This window comes from Diadema setosum, chromosome 15, assembly GCF_964275005.1.
Source record: "Diadema setosum chromosome 15, eeDiaSeto1, whole genome shotgun sequence".
Classification (NCBI taxonomy): domain Eukaryota; kingdom Metazoa; phylum Echinodermata; class Echinoidea; order Diadematoida; family Diadematidae; genus Diadema; species Diadema setosum.
The window spans coordinates 12,976,865-12,994,881 of NC_092699.1; the positions used below are offsets into that span (position 1 = coordinate 12,976,865).

General features: G+C 37.0%; 1 protein-coding gene across 1 annotated transcript in view; it reads right to left on the reverse strand.

The window, feature by feature from the left end:
• LOC140238540 (uncharacterized) overlaps window positions 1-16,030 on the reverse strand; it is a 73,943-nt gene extending 57,913 nt beyond the window's left edge. The window contains exons 1-13 of the mRNA XM_072318443.1: window positions 15,811-16,030; window positions 14,876-15,056; window positions 13,730-13,836; window positions 12,887-13,093; window positions 11,799-11,902; window positions 9,609-9,713; window positions 8,711-8,815; window positions 7,842-7,968; window positions 7,264-7,427; window positions 5,546-5,700; window positions 3,711-3,867; window positions 2,840-2,991; window positions 1,530-1,656 (exon numbers count right to left, since the gene is read on the reverse strand). Coding sequence (XP_072174544.1) covers window positions 1,530-1,656; window positions 2,840-2,991; window positions 3,711-3,867; window positions 5,546-5,700; window positions 7,264-7,427; window positions 7,842-7,968; window positions 8,711-8,815; window positions 9,609-9,713; window positions 11,799-11,902; window positions 12,887-13,093; window positions 13,730-13,836; window positions 14,876-15,056; window positions 15,811-16,030 — 1,911 coding nt within the window. The remainder of the gene's footprint in view (window positions 1-1,529; window positions 1,657-2,839; window positions 2,992-3,710; window positions 3,868-5,545; window positions 5,701-7,263; window positions 7,428-7,841; window positions 7,969-8,710; window positions 8,816-9,608; window positions 9,714-11,798; window positions 11,903-12,886; window positions 13,094-13,729; window positions 13,837-14,875; window positions 15,057-15,810) is intronic.
• Between the last annotated feature and the right edge of the window lie 1,987 nt (window positions 16,031-18,017).

An 18,017-nucleotide genomic window follows, 5' to 3' on the forward strand; every position in this document is an offset into this window, starting at 1 on the left:
TTAAGAGTTAGTCATTCGTTTTGTGATATGAACTTTCCTGCATAATTTCACACAGCCTGCATTTACCAACGAACATGGAGGAGGATTTATTGAGGCATGCACAGTCATAATTATCATGCAACACTATTTTTTTGGTAAATTCGTTGTCATACAAAGAAGGATTTTACAGTACTATCGGTGATTTTGATACCCTAAACAAGAAAACCAATCTATCTATTAAAACAAGGCCTTAATGTATACTTTATGGTATTTTATGCCCTTTAACAAAAGACATGATAATCCCTAGAATAATGTTGATATGTACCATTTTACTTTATTTTCTCTGATCTAGATACTCTAAATTTAAAATGCGTTATATGCATAATGCTGAAGAAGGGACTCTTTCCCTGCTTTTAGGTACACGGAAGATGTAAAAACCTCAATGAGATATAACCCTCCCCCCCCCCCCCCCAGCAAATCCAGATGTCTTTATGCGTATTACGTGATTCTGTGCGCGTGTGTGCGTCTGAAATATATGCAAAGTTTGTCTTCACAATTCACACAGATTATACAATACAGACAGTTAAAAACAAGTATATCTTATTTTGACTTCACGTCACGAAGGAGGGAAACTCAAATATTACATTAATTTTCCATTTTTAGCGAAGAGATATTGATATTTTGTGAGTTTTCAAAAAATAAAGAGTATTTGTATACAAGACGGATTTGGCTGCATTAAAGTGCTAAGCCACAAATTCAAAATGTGACTTGAAAAATCCTCTTGAATCCACCAAAATATCAGTGTAGTAAATTTCCCCAAGACACTATTCAATCTTGAGTATGTAAAGGTTCATATACGAAAAAATTGGCCGATTTTTTCAAACTTTCAAAAGCGATTATCTCAAAATGAACATTGTGTGGGTTAATAGCACTATAATGCACCGACCCCTTCAATTGATACCCTCGAGTGCACTACGCCTACACTAACGCACTCTATCCTGTGCATCATTTGTATAATAATCATAAAGATTGTGGTGATTCCCGGTGCATGTCCGCTGGTTGCCTGGGGAGGAAAAGGCAAACTCTATTAATCGACGAGGCTCGAAGCCTTCCTCCCCGACCAGTGCATGCTCACAGAATCATGATTCCTTACAGTTTCATCTATTTTGTTGCACTATATTTTGTAAATAATTTCTCAGTATTAGTTATTTTATTTATTTTTTTTTGCTGGTTTATAATTACACGCAAAACTATACACACTCTGGGGAGCACATACATACACACATGCACACATACGCACAAACTTACACATAATTATACTTTTTATATAAGTTGTAACATTTAAAAAAAATTATAATGGCTAGTACAGAACTATTCAACAATACTGTTGTGCGATGTATAACTCAACGGCAAGTGGACTCTGCATTTCTTATAGTATGCTTTGTTTGTTTGTCTCTAATTTCAAAAGGGGAAAGGGATACGAAAATATCTTTCATTTCATTTCGTCTGTTCACTGTGTTTTATTATTTTCTTTTCTTCATCGTACTCACGACAGAAAGAAGCGCCTCAGCCACCGCACGATGATTGTTTACGCAGGCGATGTGAAGAGCCACGTGTCCGTCGCTGAATTGCTCGTTCACCATATCTGGGTATTTCCTGACAAGAGCCCAGGCTGATCTGAATGCACAAAGAGATATGTGCACGTAAAGGGATGGATAGTTTTGGTTCGGATGGAGATGCAGATTTCCAACTTTTGTGCGTGTGTATTTTTGGGATAATGAGAACATGCAATTCATAGAGGAATTAATAGTTTATTTGATAAAAATTGGTCTTGAAATGGCTGAGATATCCCAAAAAGCAATCCTTATAAAATTAGAATCTCTCTGTTTTACCTTATTTTTGGATATCTCAGTCATTTCAAAACTGATTTTCATGAAATACAATGTCAATTCCCCTTAGAATCATTTGCTTTTAAACATTTAGTAGAGTGGTTTCTAAATATCTTTCAAAACAGTCGAAGTTAAATCCTTACCTCAACCAATACTATGCAGTCCCTTTAACAAACGCTGGTGTGTCAACCATGCAATATTGAAAGCTCATCAGTGGAAATATAAAACTTGACAAACATTCCAGTTTACTTTTCATTTTCTTACTTTCCCCTCCTTCGTCGCTGTCTCTTCATCTAATTCATAATTATTCCCAATCTCATAGATTCATTCAATTAAAATATATTATAATTATATATAAATGTATATACACATCAGCGAAAGTGCGATCTCGTTGCATTATGCTCCACATGTTACGTTTGAATTACTCACATACGTATAAATAGAGGCATTAACCCACTAAGGACATTTTGTCCAACAGCCTTTATAAAATAAATTAATATTGTATCGACATTGCAGTATTACATTTTGAATGAGGCAAAGGCACAACTCTCTGATCATTTTTCCCACTAAACTGAATAAAATAATGCAAGAATATACATGGCAAATTTCAAACGAATTCATACCAAAATTTGAAATCAATTGCGGTGTACGCTGACTTGCTCAAAATTGAACATCATATCCGAAAGGTTTAAACTCCTTCGACTCCTCCTGAAAACAAACTGCAAGGCATTTTTTACAGGTATTTTCCCGAAAATATCTACAATAGACAACTACAAGACGTTGCTAGAATCCAGGTTTGCAGTTGGACGGACATATCACTAGAGACAGCATTGATCACGTGAACGTTTATCTCTCCCTTTTGGTTTCTCATTTTTTTTCTTGACAATACATTTCCTCCATGGGCTTTGATAATGGACGCCTTCATTTACTGATTTTACTTGTTTATTGGTTTGCTTATTTCTCATCATCACCTCTTCTCCCCGTGGTACGCAGCGTAGTGCAGGAGGTTAAATCCCTTCTTGCTCTTCAGACGAGGGTCAAACTTCGCGCTGGCCATTAGCATTTCGAAGAAATCAGAGTCTTTCCTCACGGCCCTGTGAAGGGGGGTTTCTCCGTTAGCATCCTGTGGCAATGGAATAATGTTAAACACAACGGATAGATTATATGATAAAAAACAAACATAGCATTACAGAGCTCGATCCTTCCCGGGCAGCATATATATAGATAGATAGATATGTATGTATTTATATATATATACACTTGTATATATATATTGAAACAAGGAAGGAAAAACTGACCAGAAACAATTGTAATAATAAATAGCGAAAATTTTGAGCAAAGAAAATGGGTTTTCATATTATATATATATATATATATATATATATTTATATTCTTTTTTTTTTACGAAACAATGGAACAAACAGGTTAGTAGTCGCTTTCCTATTGGTAATTCATAATGTCTTTGAAATAACATCTTACGTCAATTGAAATTCACTCTCAAGTAAAAATGTCTTCTAGACAGTGTGAGAATGGAGCATGAATTGAAGACATAAAAAGCTTACCATAAAGAGCTTTTATTTCATCTCAGACATTATGTTTTTTAATGTACTTGGAAGACTTCACGTATTCATAGAGTTATGCATTGCTTTGCGGTACACTATTCAATATTAAGTGTAATACTACTACACATACATTTTAAGCAGCAAATATTCCCTTTCACAATTCTAAAAGGACAAGTTTCTTCATATCTCTCTGTGCAACATCTTACAAACAGCCGACTCTGAACCGATAGAAGATACACATTTGGTATTGATAATTACGATAGTAATGCAGTAATATTACCAGAATGTCAAACCGCGGATTGAAATCTAGCAGGGCAGCAATGCATGCTTTGTTGTCATTTCCAATCGCTACATGAAGGGCAGTGGCGTTATGTTTGGTCACAGCGTCGACATCAGCACCATGCTCCAGCATGTATCTCATGACAACGCCTGCCTCTCTGAGAAACCAAAAATAACAACAATAATAATAATAATAATAATAATAATAATAATAATAATAATAATAATAATAATAATGTACAAATACTCTGCCTTAAGAGTTTTTGGTTAAAACTCTTGGGAAAGGTGACTCCAAAGGAAATATTCATCGAGGGGCGCATCCCCGAAGTGAATCGTTCTTTTGGAGACACCGACGCCTTTAACTAAAAAACAAACAAACACGCAAACTAACAAACAAACACACAAACTCGAAATTACGCAAAGTATAAATTGTTTTATAATTTGATCAAAAACTTAAAAAAAAGAAGGGGAAATGGAAAAAAAATAAAAGAAAGCAAGAAGTCGTATAGTGGATGCAATTTTGTGAAGGGATCTTACATTGACCATGAGAAATTATGTTAAGTAAAGTTGGTTATCAGTCATGTCATGTCAACATCGGTAGCAACTGCATTACTCCGTCGAAAACAGCCCGTAATTTAGGTGTCATATTTGATCAGGAAATGTCATTTCGAAGTCATGTAAATCATATTCACGGAATGTTCGATATCAGCTGCGTAATTTAAGTTTCATAAGGAAATATTTGTCTAAATCTGCAGCTGAGATACTTATTCATGCTTTTATTTCTTCTCAGTTGGATTTTTCGAATTCATTGTTGTGTAATCTTCCAAAAAAAAAGATGTCACAAAACTTCAACGGTTGCAAAATTCTGCTGCCCGATTGTTAACTTTTACTTATAAGTTTGATTCCATGTCACCTCCGTTCCTTACAATGGTTACCTGTAGAAAAAAAAGGATTATTTTCAAGATTCTGTTATTAGTACATCATTCAGTTCATTCTTTTTCCCCCATATACATAAGTAATTCTGTTCATAACTACAATCCGACACGAAGGCTACGTTCATCATCAGATACATTCTTACTCCAAACACCCAGAGTAAAACATGGGTATGGTGATCGTGCTTTTTCCGTTATGGGACCAACATTGTGGAATCGGTTACCTCTTCAGTTAAGGGAACTGTCATCTACAGAGCTAGTCATTCAAATCCAAACTTGAAACTTATCTGTTCCATTCATACTGAGGACTGTAATTGCTGTATGTCATTAATATTGGATCAATATTGTATTTTTAATTGGTATATGTTGTATTCTTTATTTGGTGTTTATTTGTTTTTGTTTACCATTTTCTTCTTTGTTGAAATGTTTGAATATGTATATGCATGTAAATATATGATATCTTTTCTTTTTTGACGCGCCATGAGCACTGAAAAGTGGACCTGTGCGCTATACAAGTAGCCACTATTATTATTATTATTATTTTTATTATTATTATTATTATTAGAAGGAGCGCAGACAGTGATGTTTGTTCTACATTTCACAGAGCAAAGCAATGCGCAAGGCCATCGTTGTTTTTTATGACGTCACAATTGTTTTGTTAAACATTGAGATTTTTCAGAGTGACTGTACGAGCAGTGCGCAAGTTGCCTGTAGGAAACTTGTGTGTGTCTTTCCAGTGGACATGTTTTACTTTGAGTTATGCTCATGGACTTATAATGACTCGTGAACCTTTTCTCAATATCTAGCTTGTCAGCCGTAAAACTCGTGGTTATTAAGCTCTTCGGATTGACCCCTGAGGTCGGAAAGCTGGAATTTTGATTTTTCTCCCGTTGACTAGACTCACGCCTCTGCCGCATAGTGAAGTGGAACTGCGTTCTGCTTGGTGTCCCCGACATTGAGGTCTGCTTGGCCTTCCTCTACGAGCACCCGAACGACGTCAAGTTGACCCTTGGCTGCAGCCGAGTGGATGGCCATTCGTCCCCCTCGACGAGTATTGACCTTGGGAGAGACAAAAAAAAAAAAAAAACCCACGTTCGTATGATTCTTCCTCTCATTTTCCTCCATTTACCACTTTTTCTTCCCCTCCTCCTTTCTTTCTTTCTAATAAATTTTTCAGTGATGGAAAAGGTGCTGTTATTACTGCATATTTTGACATTGCTTGTCGATGTTGTCAAGGTACACTCAGACTATATAATTTCGTTAAGGGATATCTTTTCAGGAGTCTTCTTAAAGGTGTTTTTTTTTTCTTTTTGGAACATTAGAATTAGCAACGGAAGCGCTGGGACACAGAGCAACACATTGTAAGTTTACTAGCAAGACTTGGGGGGAATTACAGCAATTAAGGTCGAAAATTGTCAGCGATTAACCCTAAATAGGCCGAAGGGCCCCCTCCCCCCTCCTGACGTTCCGCGCGATGTATCGCTACGCGAAAAGCTATCGCTGCGACGTTTCATGACTTTTTTCTTTCGAGTCTCCCCCATCTTTTGACACCAAATTTGCGATGCCCGGGCGCGCGGTTCCGAAGTGGCGCATAAATATGTACGTGCATGTAAGACTAAAAATTGCTCAAAATCGTGAATTTGTGTACATTTCAATGCAAACTGTGCTTAGAGGTAAATCTCATAAAAGCATGATTATTTGGGGGTTTTATTGATTAAAATCAATTAATAACATATTATTTTCTTGTTCGGAACAATGTCGCAGACAAGTTTCAAAAAACAAGGAAATACATAAGAAATAGAAAACAATAAAAAATTAAGAAATGTTTTCTGATGGAACAATTTGTTGTCCTTATATTGGCTCAAGACACTAAAAAGAATATTTACACAAAAAATGTGCCCATTTTGAGCTTTATTTAGTGATTTATACCAAATTGTCTGATTTCATGAATCATGATGCACAAATTAGCATAATTTAGCATAAATGATACTTTTAAAAATATTAACTTTATGGTACTTTAGATTACATCATAGGCAGTGTGTGTGCCAATTTTCGTCGCGATCGCGCTTTCGACGGCCGAGATCTGGAGGGGGGGGGGGGGAGGCCTGGGAGGCCGGCTCTATGATTTACCTGATCCGGTACATGTTTTAAATTGTTCCACTATTTACATAGGCTTGCGATGTATTTCAACATCTCGTAAGTCCCTGCTATACTTTTCTTTTTCTCTCGTCACGACCAAATTGCTGTTTTATTGTTGAAAAGAAAAAAATAATCGCGTTATCTTTGCCGATAAAAGGCAAGAATGGAAAAGGGCAACATACGAAGATTGGTACACAGAAGGGAATAAAAAGACAAACTACAATTGTAGTACAGACTGCTTTTGCCGTTCATTTTGCTACCTATAGTGGTCGCACAGAAACGCCTGAAAACAATAATGAGAATCCTAAAATCGCATTTCTCTTTTTTTTTTTCATTAAGTTTTGCAGGGTTTTACCAAGTTATCCAGAGTTGGGTCGGAAGTTTTTTACATCATCTATGGCGATCGCCACGACTTGCTACAACTAGTCGTGATTCATTGTAACCACTCAGTTTACTGGGAGAAATGATGGTGAAGCAACAAACCAGCTCCCTGTGGGACTCCACAATCTGCCGAACTGTCTCGACATCGCCCTCGTCGACGGCATGAAAGAGGTCTGCATGCTTCTTGGCGGCATCTCCACTTCCCACTACGTCATCGCCTTCCTCGTCGGAATCCTCCGAGATCTCTTCCACCTCCTCTTCGGATTCTACAGGACAAAAGTTTTATAAGTGGCAGTCTTATTACATTCGTCTTCGACCCATCGAAGGGCTGATACTATAATAATAGTATATTCAATATTCCCGTGACAATATTATTGTCACGGAAAATATTGTCACGGGATGTGCAATCACAATTACCAATACTGTAGTCAGTCACATTGCCATACATAACCATAATCGTGTTAGCACAAGCATAGTGATAAATTCGTAATAATTATATCTTCTATCCGTTCAATTTGCCCTTCAAGGACCCTAAAGTGAGAAATGTCACACACACACACACACACACACCCGAAGGCACTCACTTTTGGTTACAACCAAGTAAAACACAAAATAACAAAAATCAAATCTGACATCAGTCACACAAGTGAGTGATGTGACGATGATAATGCATTACTTACCAGAGTGAGCCTTGCCAATCAAACGACAGAGACTACAAGGATTGAAAGTCCATTTGTGGCTGCCGAAAGCAACTCTAACGTCACCATCCTTGTCCACTCGAACCACCGTACCCTTCTTTCCAACCACCTGACATAACGGAGAACACGTGGGGATGGGGGCACGAATAGTTAAAAAAGGTGATTGGATGTCTTTATCAGTGTGTAAATGGTTGCCTTTGTTGGGGTGATACGTTTCAGGGTGCATTTAAAGCATTCTATTCCTTGTCAGGTTATCTTATATATAAAAAAGGGAAAGAGCATCAAGATAAATGTAGCATATGGCTATCATGTATTTCCTTGCAGTTGAACAAAAAAAAAAATGGCCATTTTATAAAAAGTCTTATCAGAGACTTTTTGCTCATAAGACACACTAATATGAGAGACTTCATGAAATGGATTTCACTTCTCTTTGAAAGCCTCTCATAGCTGAATAATAAGAGCAACTTAGGCCATTTTGAAATTTATGTAAAGACTTTTATGTGTGGACTTCACGAAACGGACCCAACAATTCCAGGCACTATTCCTTCCTTAAGCATTTAACTAAGTTGTGAACGTCGTCACTGTCAAGGGGAAGACAGCTGGAATCACGTATTAAGTTTTCAGGTTTTACTGTAATACTGTGGCTTCCGGCCATTTCGGCAGACTAACGAATGTCGCGGGCTATTCTGTATGGCTGCTAGCGGTACGAAAATAATTCTAACAAATGAAGAAAGAATTCTGGTGTTTGATAATTAAATCACTACGAAAGGGTAGACTTTTTTCGGATTTTTTTTTATTTTTTTAATTTTTAGCTTCAAGTTTCCAAATCAAATTAATTAGTGTTTTCTGACCTTTGACATAGAGCTGTTCCAACCCCCATGATGTTCTTGAAGTCGTTTTGCCTTTTTCCTATCGTTGCATACCCGTACCTCATCGTCTTTTTTCAACACCGGCACCTGTCGACAAATGTTGATAGTGACACATGATTGGTTGATTGTTTGAGATAATACTAAATTGTAAATGCATAAAACATCATAAGACTCATCTTCTAACGACAATCCGCTACATACTCTACATTTCTATTCATTGTGAATAACCTTTAACATTTTGTGTGCTTTCAGTGCCAGCTGACACACATCCACACATAAACACACCCACGCGCGCGCGCGCGCGCACACACACACACACACATACAAACGCATAGCATTATCCACATTATTCAAAGTCCCTGGCGCAGAAAGAGAGGAAATGTTTCTAATGATCGCATTATGTATGCGATAAAGATATATATATATTTTTTTTTTTTTTTTGGGGGGGGGGATAAAAAAAAATCGCTGAAGGGCATGATTTTTTTTTCGTTTTCTTGTCAAATTCAAACAAACAGTTCCAAGTAAATTTCAGTGAATATTAGCTTAAAGAACACAGAAGCAACTTGGATGCCATACTAAATACTCATACACATTGTATATCCTCATTGTACCATCAATTTGTTCGATACGAAATAAAACAACTTGACAACTTGAAATTCACTGTATGAGCAAGAACTGGCTAGAAACTACATTAGTTATTGGTTAAAAGTTCAAAGTGGAAACAAAACATCATGTAATTACACCCCCCCCCCCCCCCGGTGATTTTGGGTGTAAATCCTTAATCAGATATGAATTGCACAGCGAATGTAGCTTAAAAGGAAATGCATTTAAAGAAGTTGAACAGTGTGTTTGCTTTTTATGTCATTGTATATTTTGTTACCTTCTCGAGTGCCATAGGGTTGACGACCATTTTCACTCCGGATTTGAACTTCACCTTCACGCCTTCATTTGTGATTTTCAGTACTCTTGCGAAATGTGATATCATCTGTAAAAAATGTATCAAAAAGACAATTAGCATTCTGGAAATATTATCTACGAAAAAATACATTTTATGTTACACTTTTACCAGCGTCACATTTGAATTATCTTAACTTTACACCTTTTAGACCAGTGAACACCTGAAGAGGCCTCCCCAGTGTAACACCGGTCAAAGTGCAAAGGTGAACCTATTTTTCTTAGAGTGTAAAAATGGCACAAGTAAAAAAGACGACAGTTTTTACAAGCCGCCGATACACGAACACTGATGTGGTGTCCTAAACACTTTATTATTGCGTTACAAATTTTTCACGAAAGGCAATTGTCATTCTGGCCAAAACAATCTTCACTCATGGAATTCAACTGTATACGATATACCAGTATGTGAAGGGATCTTACATTGGCCATGAGAAGGAGCGCAGACAGTGATGTCTGTTACATTTCATCGTTGTTTTTCTACACACAAAAAATTACCCGAGTCAGTTGACTCATTTTAGGTCAAATCTACTGAGTCATTGCTGTTGTGACACACCTTTTAAGTTCTTCTGAGTAAAAAGACTCGTTTTACCGAATCTAACGAGTAAAATGACGCACACCGAATTACAATAATGAGCCACAAAATCGATTGCATCATCTCTATTTGACTCAGAAACTGTTATAAATGAGTCAACCGACTCATTTTATGTGACATGCGAGTCCAGTGAGACGATTATAATCGATCATGTAATAACTTCAAGCAAAAGAATTAACTATTTTTCAAAAAATATTTTCTGAAATTTCTGATTTTGTCGCGGATGGTAAATTGCATAATTTTTAAATATTTATAATTTCATATAATTTATGAAATATTCAGCTCTGTTATCAGAACAGAAGTCTTGAATAATGGATAGAAAATATATTTCAAAACAGTAGCCACATACTAAAATACAATTTTACGACATGGGTATATATTAGAAGCATTGTCTCGTGGTGTGTAGTTAGGTGTTAGGAATAAGTTAAGAGTAGGTTAGGAATAGCTAGTTACGAGTAGGATTATAGGCTACCACAAGATATAGGATCTGATTCCTATACTCCGTCTACGGTCGTGCTGCATGCGTAGGTCAGCGACTGGATCAGCATGCTGAACAAGAGACGTTTCAATCGTTTTGCGTTTCGATTCTCGCACAGCGAGTCGCTTGACTCAGCATACTGAGTCACTTGACTCATTTAGTGACTTTACTGAGTAAAAAGACTCAATATTTGGCAAAAGTGTGTCACCACACGGACAAACTGAAGACTCACGCAAATGAGTCATTTGACTCAGCTGTTTCACTACTGGGTCAAGTGACTCAGTAAGCGTGAGTAAAAAGATTCAATATTTGGCAAAAGTGTGTCGCCTCACGGACAAACTGAAGACTCACGCAAATGAGTCATTTGACTCAGATTTGTCTGTGTGTGTGTGTGTATGACGTCACAATTGTTATGTTAGAAATTGAAATATTTCACAGAGTGACCGTACGAGCAATGCGCAAGTTGCCTGTAGGAAATTTGTGTGCAGCTCATTGGGATGTATTACATGTGTACTTGTAGTGTCTTGCCAGTGGACATGTTTTACTCGGTGTTATGCTCATGGACTTATAATGACTCGTGAACCTTTTCTCAATATCTAGCTTGTCGGCCGTAAAACGATATACATTTCGTTTACAAGCATGATGTAATTCCATGGGAATGATTTCTTTCCATGAGTAAAACAAAAGTCGAGTTGCGTTAGGTAGAACTACTAGGTGCCATACATTTAAGATATTGCAAAGCAAAACATTTTATCTATCACTGAGGAAAAGTCATAGGTAGGCGTATACATACTTACTTGTGAGTTTAAAATACGGGGGTCTGATCAGACACATTGAACGCAATTAAACTTACTGAAGCTGCAGAAACATTGTGGTATTGATTGTTTTTATCCTCTGCAACGTGTTTCGACCAATTTCTCACCAATAGTGCGTAGTGCCCTGTATCAGATAGTACGGGGCATCAAAACAGCTTATGGTAATCAAAATGTTTAACTTATATTGTCAAGTGTAAGAAATTACAAGTGCCAATTTTCCGAAATCCTCACCGAATTATCTTTGTCGAGACCCAGTTCGTCTTGGAGGTAGTCGAATGTTTCCTTGTCGGTCGTTATACACACCTTGTCGTCCACGGAGATACCTTCTTCATATCCTATGAAAACATGCATGGACGTCACACAATGGAAATTATATCAATGACATGAATAGTGAATGCCTTCATACTAATAGCAACGAGGTGATAGAGACTTTCACGTCTTCTCATGCAGTATCATGATTATAATGAAAACAATGAACATCATGGTTTTATTGTAACCATGATAATAAACCACGCGAACACGTATATATATGTTAATCAATGATTATCATGATCATGATGATTATAATTATTTATTTTTTTAATGAGTTTGTCAATATTGCAATGATAATCACAACGATCTTACATGTTTGAAAAGAAAGTATGTTTGGCACTTCCTTCACCTGGTCTTTCCCATTATGTATTTAGTTCCTCACATACATTGTATTTTCCTTTTTAATTATAAACAGTCACAAAGACGACAGCAAAGCTCAACAACATAATGACATTATAAGGGTGAAGAGAAAATCGCCATCGAAATTCCACATGCTGCCAAGCAAGAGAGTCATAGGAACAAGAAACATGAGGTAACAAGGAAAACTGGCAATGATCCACGCGTAACGTATCATGCTTGTATTTTTTACAACTTTTGCTGGATGAAAAAAAAAAGACAAATTGAATTGAACTGCAATTGAATCGAAACTGCACTAAACTGAAATCGAATCGATTCAAAGAAATTCGATGATAAAAAGAGAAATCAAAACAATAAACAAACTTAAATTAATGCCGCGCATCATCATCTTACCTTTTTTTTTCTTAGTTCTCCTTCTCTTCCCCGTTTGTGGTGGGGTGGATTATAGAATGCTTTTGATTTGGTTAGGGTTTTTTTTTTTGTCTTGTCTTTTTTTTTGTCTTTTTTTTTTGCTGCTCTATCACCTCGTTTCCGCACATTTATGTGTATGAATGTGTGTGTGTGTGTGTGTGTGTGCGCGCGCATAAATGCATGTAACTTGGATTATTGCCAATGAGTATGAATATAACATAACCGACGCATTAACTCACCAACAATTGGAAGATGTCCTACGTGATATTTCCCGCCTGGTACTGGAGTTGATAGGCATTTGAGATCGACGAAACCATGGTAACCGACACGCACTACTGGGATTTCCGCAAAGGATGCCTTCGAACTCCATATGACGGTGGCAGCCGAACGAGCTACATCATTCATTTCCGTGATGTCCTTGATACGCCCGCGACCGTCGTTCCCACCTTTTTGTATTTAAGACAGTTTTTCAAGACACAAAAGGGAGAAAATGAGAGAAAACTGGCACAGACATGCAAAAACATACAAATAGTCAATCAAATAAACAAACAGATGGATCACAACACGTGAGTAACAAAGATTCATTTCTTTCACATGTCTTTTCTTTGAAGAAAACTATCTCCCATTACAGGTACAGGTAGGTTCTATGTATTATGAACAATAATTTCATGATATAAGGATGATATTCTAAGGTTGATTATACTGTAAGACACGTGTAGTTCCTGAGTTTTTAATATCTTGTGAAATAGACATACACGTATAAATATGACACAATCGTCGAATACTCGTATACATCAAAGCCTCTACCTTACTCTGCAGCCGTGTACTGCTGACACTTTCGCATTCCTGGTAAATGTTGAAATTCTTCCGGTTACTAGTATATAAAATACTCAATACACCCCATGTAATCACTTGGTTGAACTTTCCTATGACCCCCATGGGTTCTTGCGATATGATTCGAGTGTGATCCTTGAGTAATTCAAGCACTTCTCTATTTGTTTGTTTATTCGTGTGAGTGTGTTTATTTGTTTCTTTGTTTGTTTGTTGGTTTGCTTGTAGTTGCTCTGACTCTTTGGACGTACCATCTTGATCTCCGTATTTCCAGTCGGGTCCTCGTGCCACCTCCGCCTTAGGGAAGAAACCAAAGACATCCTGCTGTTCGCAACCTTGTCGAATAGGCATTTGTACGCTGGAAGGTAATCATTTCTACATTGTAATAAAACATTATGATAATATATGCCACACACACACACACAACACACACACAATTAATATTAATAACAGTAACAATTGTGACACAAATAATGTTAGTACTTGATTCGACATTCTAGAGCTGGAAATAATGATGGCATCTTCTAACCAAGGATCAATGGCTTTTGAAAATAAAGGTTTACCCAGAGCCAAAATATTTTTACATCAACAAGATTATATTTTTCTTTTTATGATTTTTTTCTATTGAATATGCTGTAATATGATTTTCATGCCGAAATCAATGTTAAGATTCCCCCTAATGCTTGAAAAGTTGAGCAAATTTTCCAATCAACTAGAATTGTTTACACATCAGCGTATAAAACCTGTAAGCCTGGTATTATTCCCGGCAGAATTTACAGTATTGTCATTTAATCGTGGCAGGACGGACGCTCGAACTATTCACCTCTTCCTGCGCTGTCCGTAAGCAGGTATAAGAACATTATAAACGTACCATGGGTTTGATAATCAAATTTCATTACCAAATACCGGGTAATACCTGTCTACGAAGAAATGCATATGTCTCTTCTCTAATGTTAATAGTCCTACCCCATTCTAAGAGCAAGCAAAATATCTATCATTCTTTCGATTCATTAGCCGAATATCATCCCACAGGATATATTGTGTGGAAAAATAACAATTTAAGTATAAACCGAATTATACACACACAAAAAAAGGAACGAGATCCAAAAAGATGCGCACAGTTGCTTTCAAAGTTCGATAACCTGATACCTCTATCAATTTTCAATATCCTTGTTCAATGACTGCGTTGCCTTTTGATCCCATTAATCATAATGATAATGCTGACAGTCATCACGAAAAACACGTAGAGCAAATTGATTAAGATATTTTATATTGCATAATATAACAACAAAACTACATTGTATATGCCAGTATAGACTTTGTGCCTTTACGTATTATAAATGTGTTATCTATTACTTTGTGCGCAAAGAAACTCCGAAAAGTAACGGCAATCTCACCCTGTTGCTTCAGCACTCGTGTATCTCCAGAACGCATGATTGGTTTCGTGCTCTCCCGCCAGGTAGCACGGGGTGCAAAGGTCATAATTGGGGCAGTCCATACACTTCCATCGAACTCCGGCGAGTCCTCCCTTGGTGTGGTAAGAGCATTCATTGCACTCGATACCCTTGTGTTTTGTCCCTGCCAGGCAGAAGAGAACCTTCTTGAACCACAGGTTATGATGATGATGATGATAATAACAAATATTATCATTTCTATTGTTATTACCGCTATTGCTATTGTTGTTATCTATGTTGTGTCAAATCCACTCTGTAGAGCGCTCAACGAGAAAACATATTGTTGAGTACTTTGGTCCAAGGGGAACCCCCAAAGAAAACAAGAAAACGTTCACAGTCCGAACAATAATGATAATGATAATGATGATAATAATAATACCTGCTGAGCAAAGTGGTACACCATGAACTGCCGTCAAGCACTGGTCTATAGTGCGTTCACCCTTAGAAAAGACGATGACCCTCTACTGGTGCATTTATCATGAGCATTAATATAAGAGATGATAATTATATAGGCAAAGGTTTTCCTGAGGACGTATTTTTTTCCCTGAAGACTTTGAATAAATACGACCATCGTATTATTCCTATAAGTATTTCCAGTGTCAGTACTAAGCATTAATAGTGCGTCGTATTTATTATAGCTGGTAATGTGTTACCATTTACCATTATTATCATCAATATCACTGCTAAATACGAGGCACTGCGAACAGGCCATCTTGTCGTCATTGCAGTAATGCTGTATACAGTTCAAAATAATAAGCACGTTGAAATGAAATGAAATGAAATGAAAGACAGTCACCAAAAGAAATATTGATGTTCTACGTATTAACGAGATTGTTGAATGATCTTCGAGGAACGCAGTGAGTACTTTTTACGCTTACCGGCAGGCGCGTTGTCCCAAAGCAGAAGATCGTACGCGTTGTCGGCTCCGATTCGGTAACGACCGCGGTAGCCGCAATCCCACTGGACGACGACCAGTCCGGTCTGGTTTCCACCAGGTACATCTTTGATTGTTCCCAGGTGACCTTTGCCCCCATCTTGGTCCTCGTACTTCCAGTCCGGACCCCGGACCACCCTCCATCCCTTGGCAACAGAAGCCATCTGAACTTGGGTGGCTGTTTCCTAGTTTGTTGGGATGGGGAATGGAAGACTTTAGTATCGTAAGAAAATGAACAGAAATTCTCTTGTAAGATTTCTTTCCCCTGCAAACTATGAAAGGCAAAAATTTACTTAAATTAATCCGGTTCAAGTACTAGTTGTGAATTAGAAGAACGCCGTGAATTAAATTATTATAGGGACCTAGATCGTAATTATGCCGTATTTTATCCAAATGTATAGTGCAGTGCATTTACCCCCTCCCCCCCCCCCCAAAAAAAAAAGATATATATATATAGTATACCTACATTTTTCAGTAACGAAGCCGTCGAAAATTAATTCAACTTAATATACACACAACGCACACTTAACCATAATGCAATGAGTATAACCTTATGAAAAGTTCCTTTCCTTTAATACAAGAAAGAATAACGGTCATAAGCTTTTTTATAAATGTTGTAATCAGATCTATTATCTCTCTTCATTTTTCAGAAAGTTTGTGAATTCATGCCCGCAATGCATTAAGGCACGTATTGTACACAGTTATGGGGAGATAATGTTACACTTGTATTTCAATTTGGAGCAAATGATCTTGGTGTGACCCCATCCTTGCATCTGCTCTGTTGATAACAACAAACGTAGCGTTATGGCCATTACTTTTTCCCACATACTGTCAATACGATGTGTAAAATCCTTACCGAAATGTGTGTGTGTGTGTGTGTGTGTGTGTGTACGTGTGTGTGTGTTTGCTTTACTCGTGATTCCCCTCTTATTGTGAGGTTATAGGAATTTCAAAATTCTTTAAAGCAAACCATTGCAAAAGTGATTTCATGCAAAGTTGCCAATTTAGGGCCTATTGAAATCTGTAATGTGGCCATCCCAATTTGACTCTCAAGACGTTATATAAACTTTACAGTTATTGTAGAGGGTTGCAAGGTCGCGTCACTGACAATAAAAGCCACACTCACACACCTGAAGTTTTATCCGAAAATTACACTATGCAGCGATCCAAATAGGAATTACATCGCTCTCTGCATGTGATCAATGCCAAATCCTGTTAATTGGAGCATGTAAATAGTCCCCTATTATAGTATACATGTATTATAAACTTCTACGAAATGCCATTGTGTGTGCTAGCAAAAACCTTTTTTTTTTAAATTCCGGGGGAATTCCACACGATTTTCATATTTTTTCATCGTGACAAGTAAGCGGTAGTGCTGTGTGAAGATTTATGGACATTTTATTGTGTTTCTTGAGCAGATATACTGCTCAAATACTCAGAAAAACACGACAAATCACACTGAACAAGGATGATGACACGGGAGGTTCACGCATTTTAGAAATGTTGCAATATAATTCCACTTCCACACACGTCACTTCACAACTTCTCCTGAGTAGAGTTTATGCAATTAAGCTTTCCTTTGTTCTGCTTTTAATAATGAGCACCCATCAGCATTCTAAAGAAAATAAGTTCGACTTTGTGTCTTCAAGTGTGACACAATATTGCAGCACTTTGCAAGTGCAATTTTGCACATTTCTGATCAGAAAGGCGCAAAGTTGCATCTTTAAACCAATTTTTCTTAAAGTGTCTCATGGATTCTTTATAATACGCTAAGTTGATATCTGTCATCATTTTTGTTCAATGTGATTTGTTTCGAATTTTGAAACCAGTGTATTTCCTTCTCCAAGTAGATAAAATTCAAAATTTGTAACTGTACCCGGTAATGGCCAATCTATTAATGCTCAAGTGACTCAAAAGTCTGAAAATCATCCCGAGTTTGATTATGATTTGATTATTATTAAATTTCTGAATTTCTTTTCCATACATAAATGAAATACAAAGTCACTTGAACGAATTAATTGAGCACAGTATAATTTGAATCTGACAGTTAAAACAAATGAATTATTAACTTGAATATCAATTTTTGACATATTATTTTATGCATACATTTATGCACACAAAGGTTCCCATTTACCTGTTGTTCAAAGACAA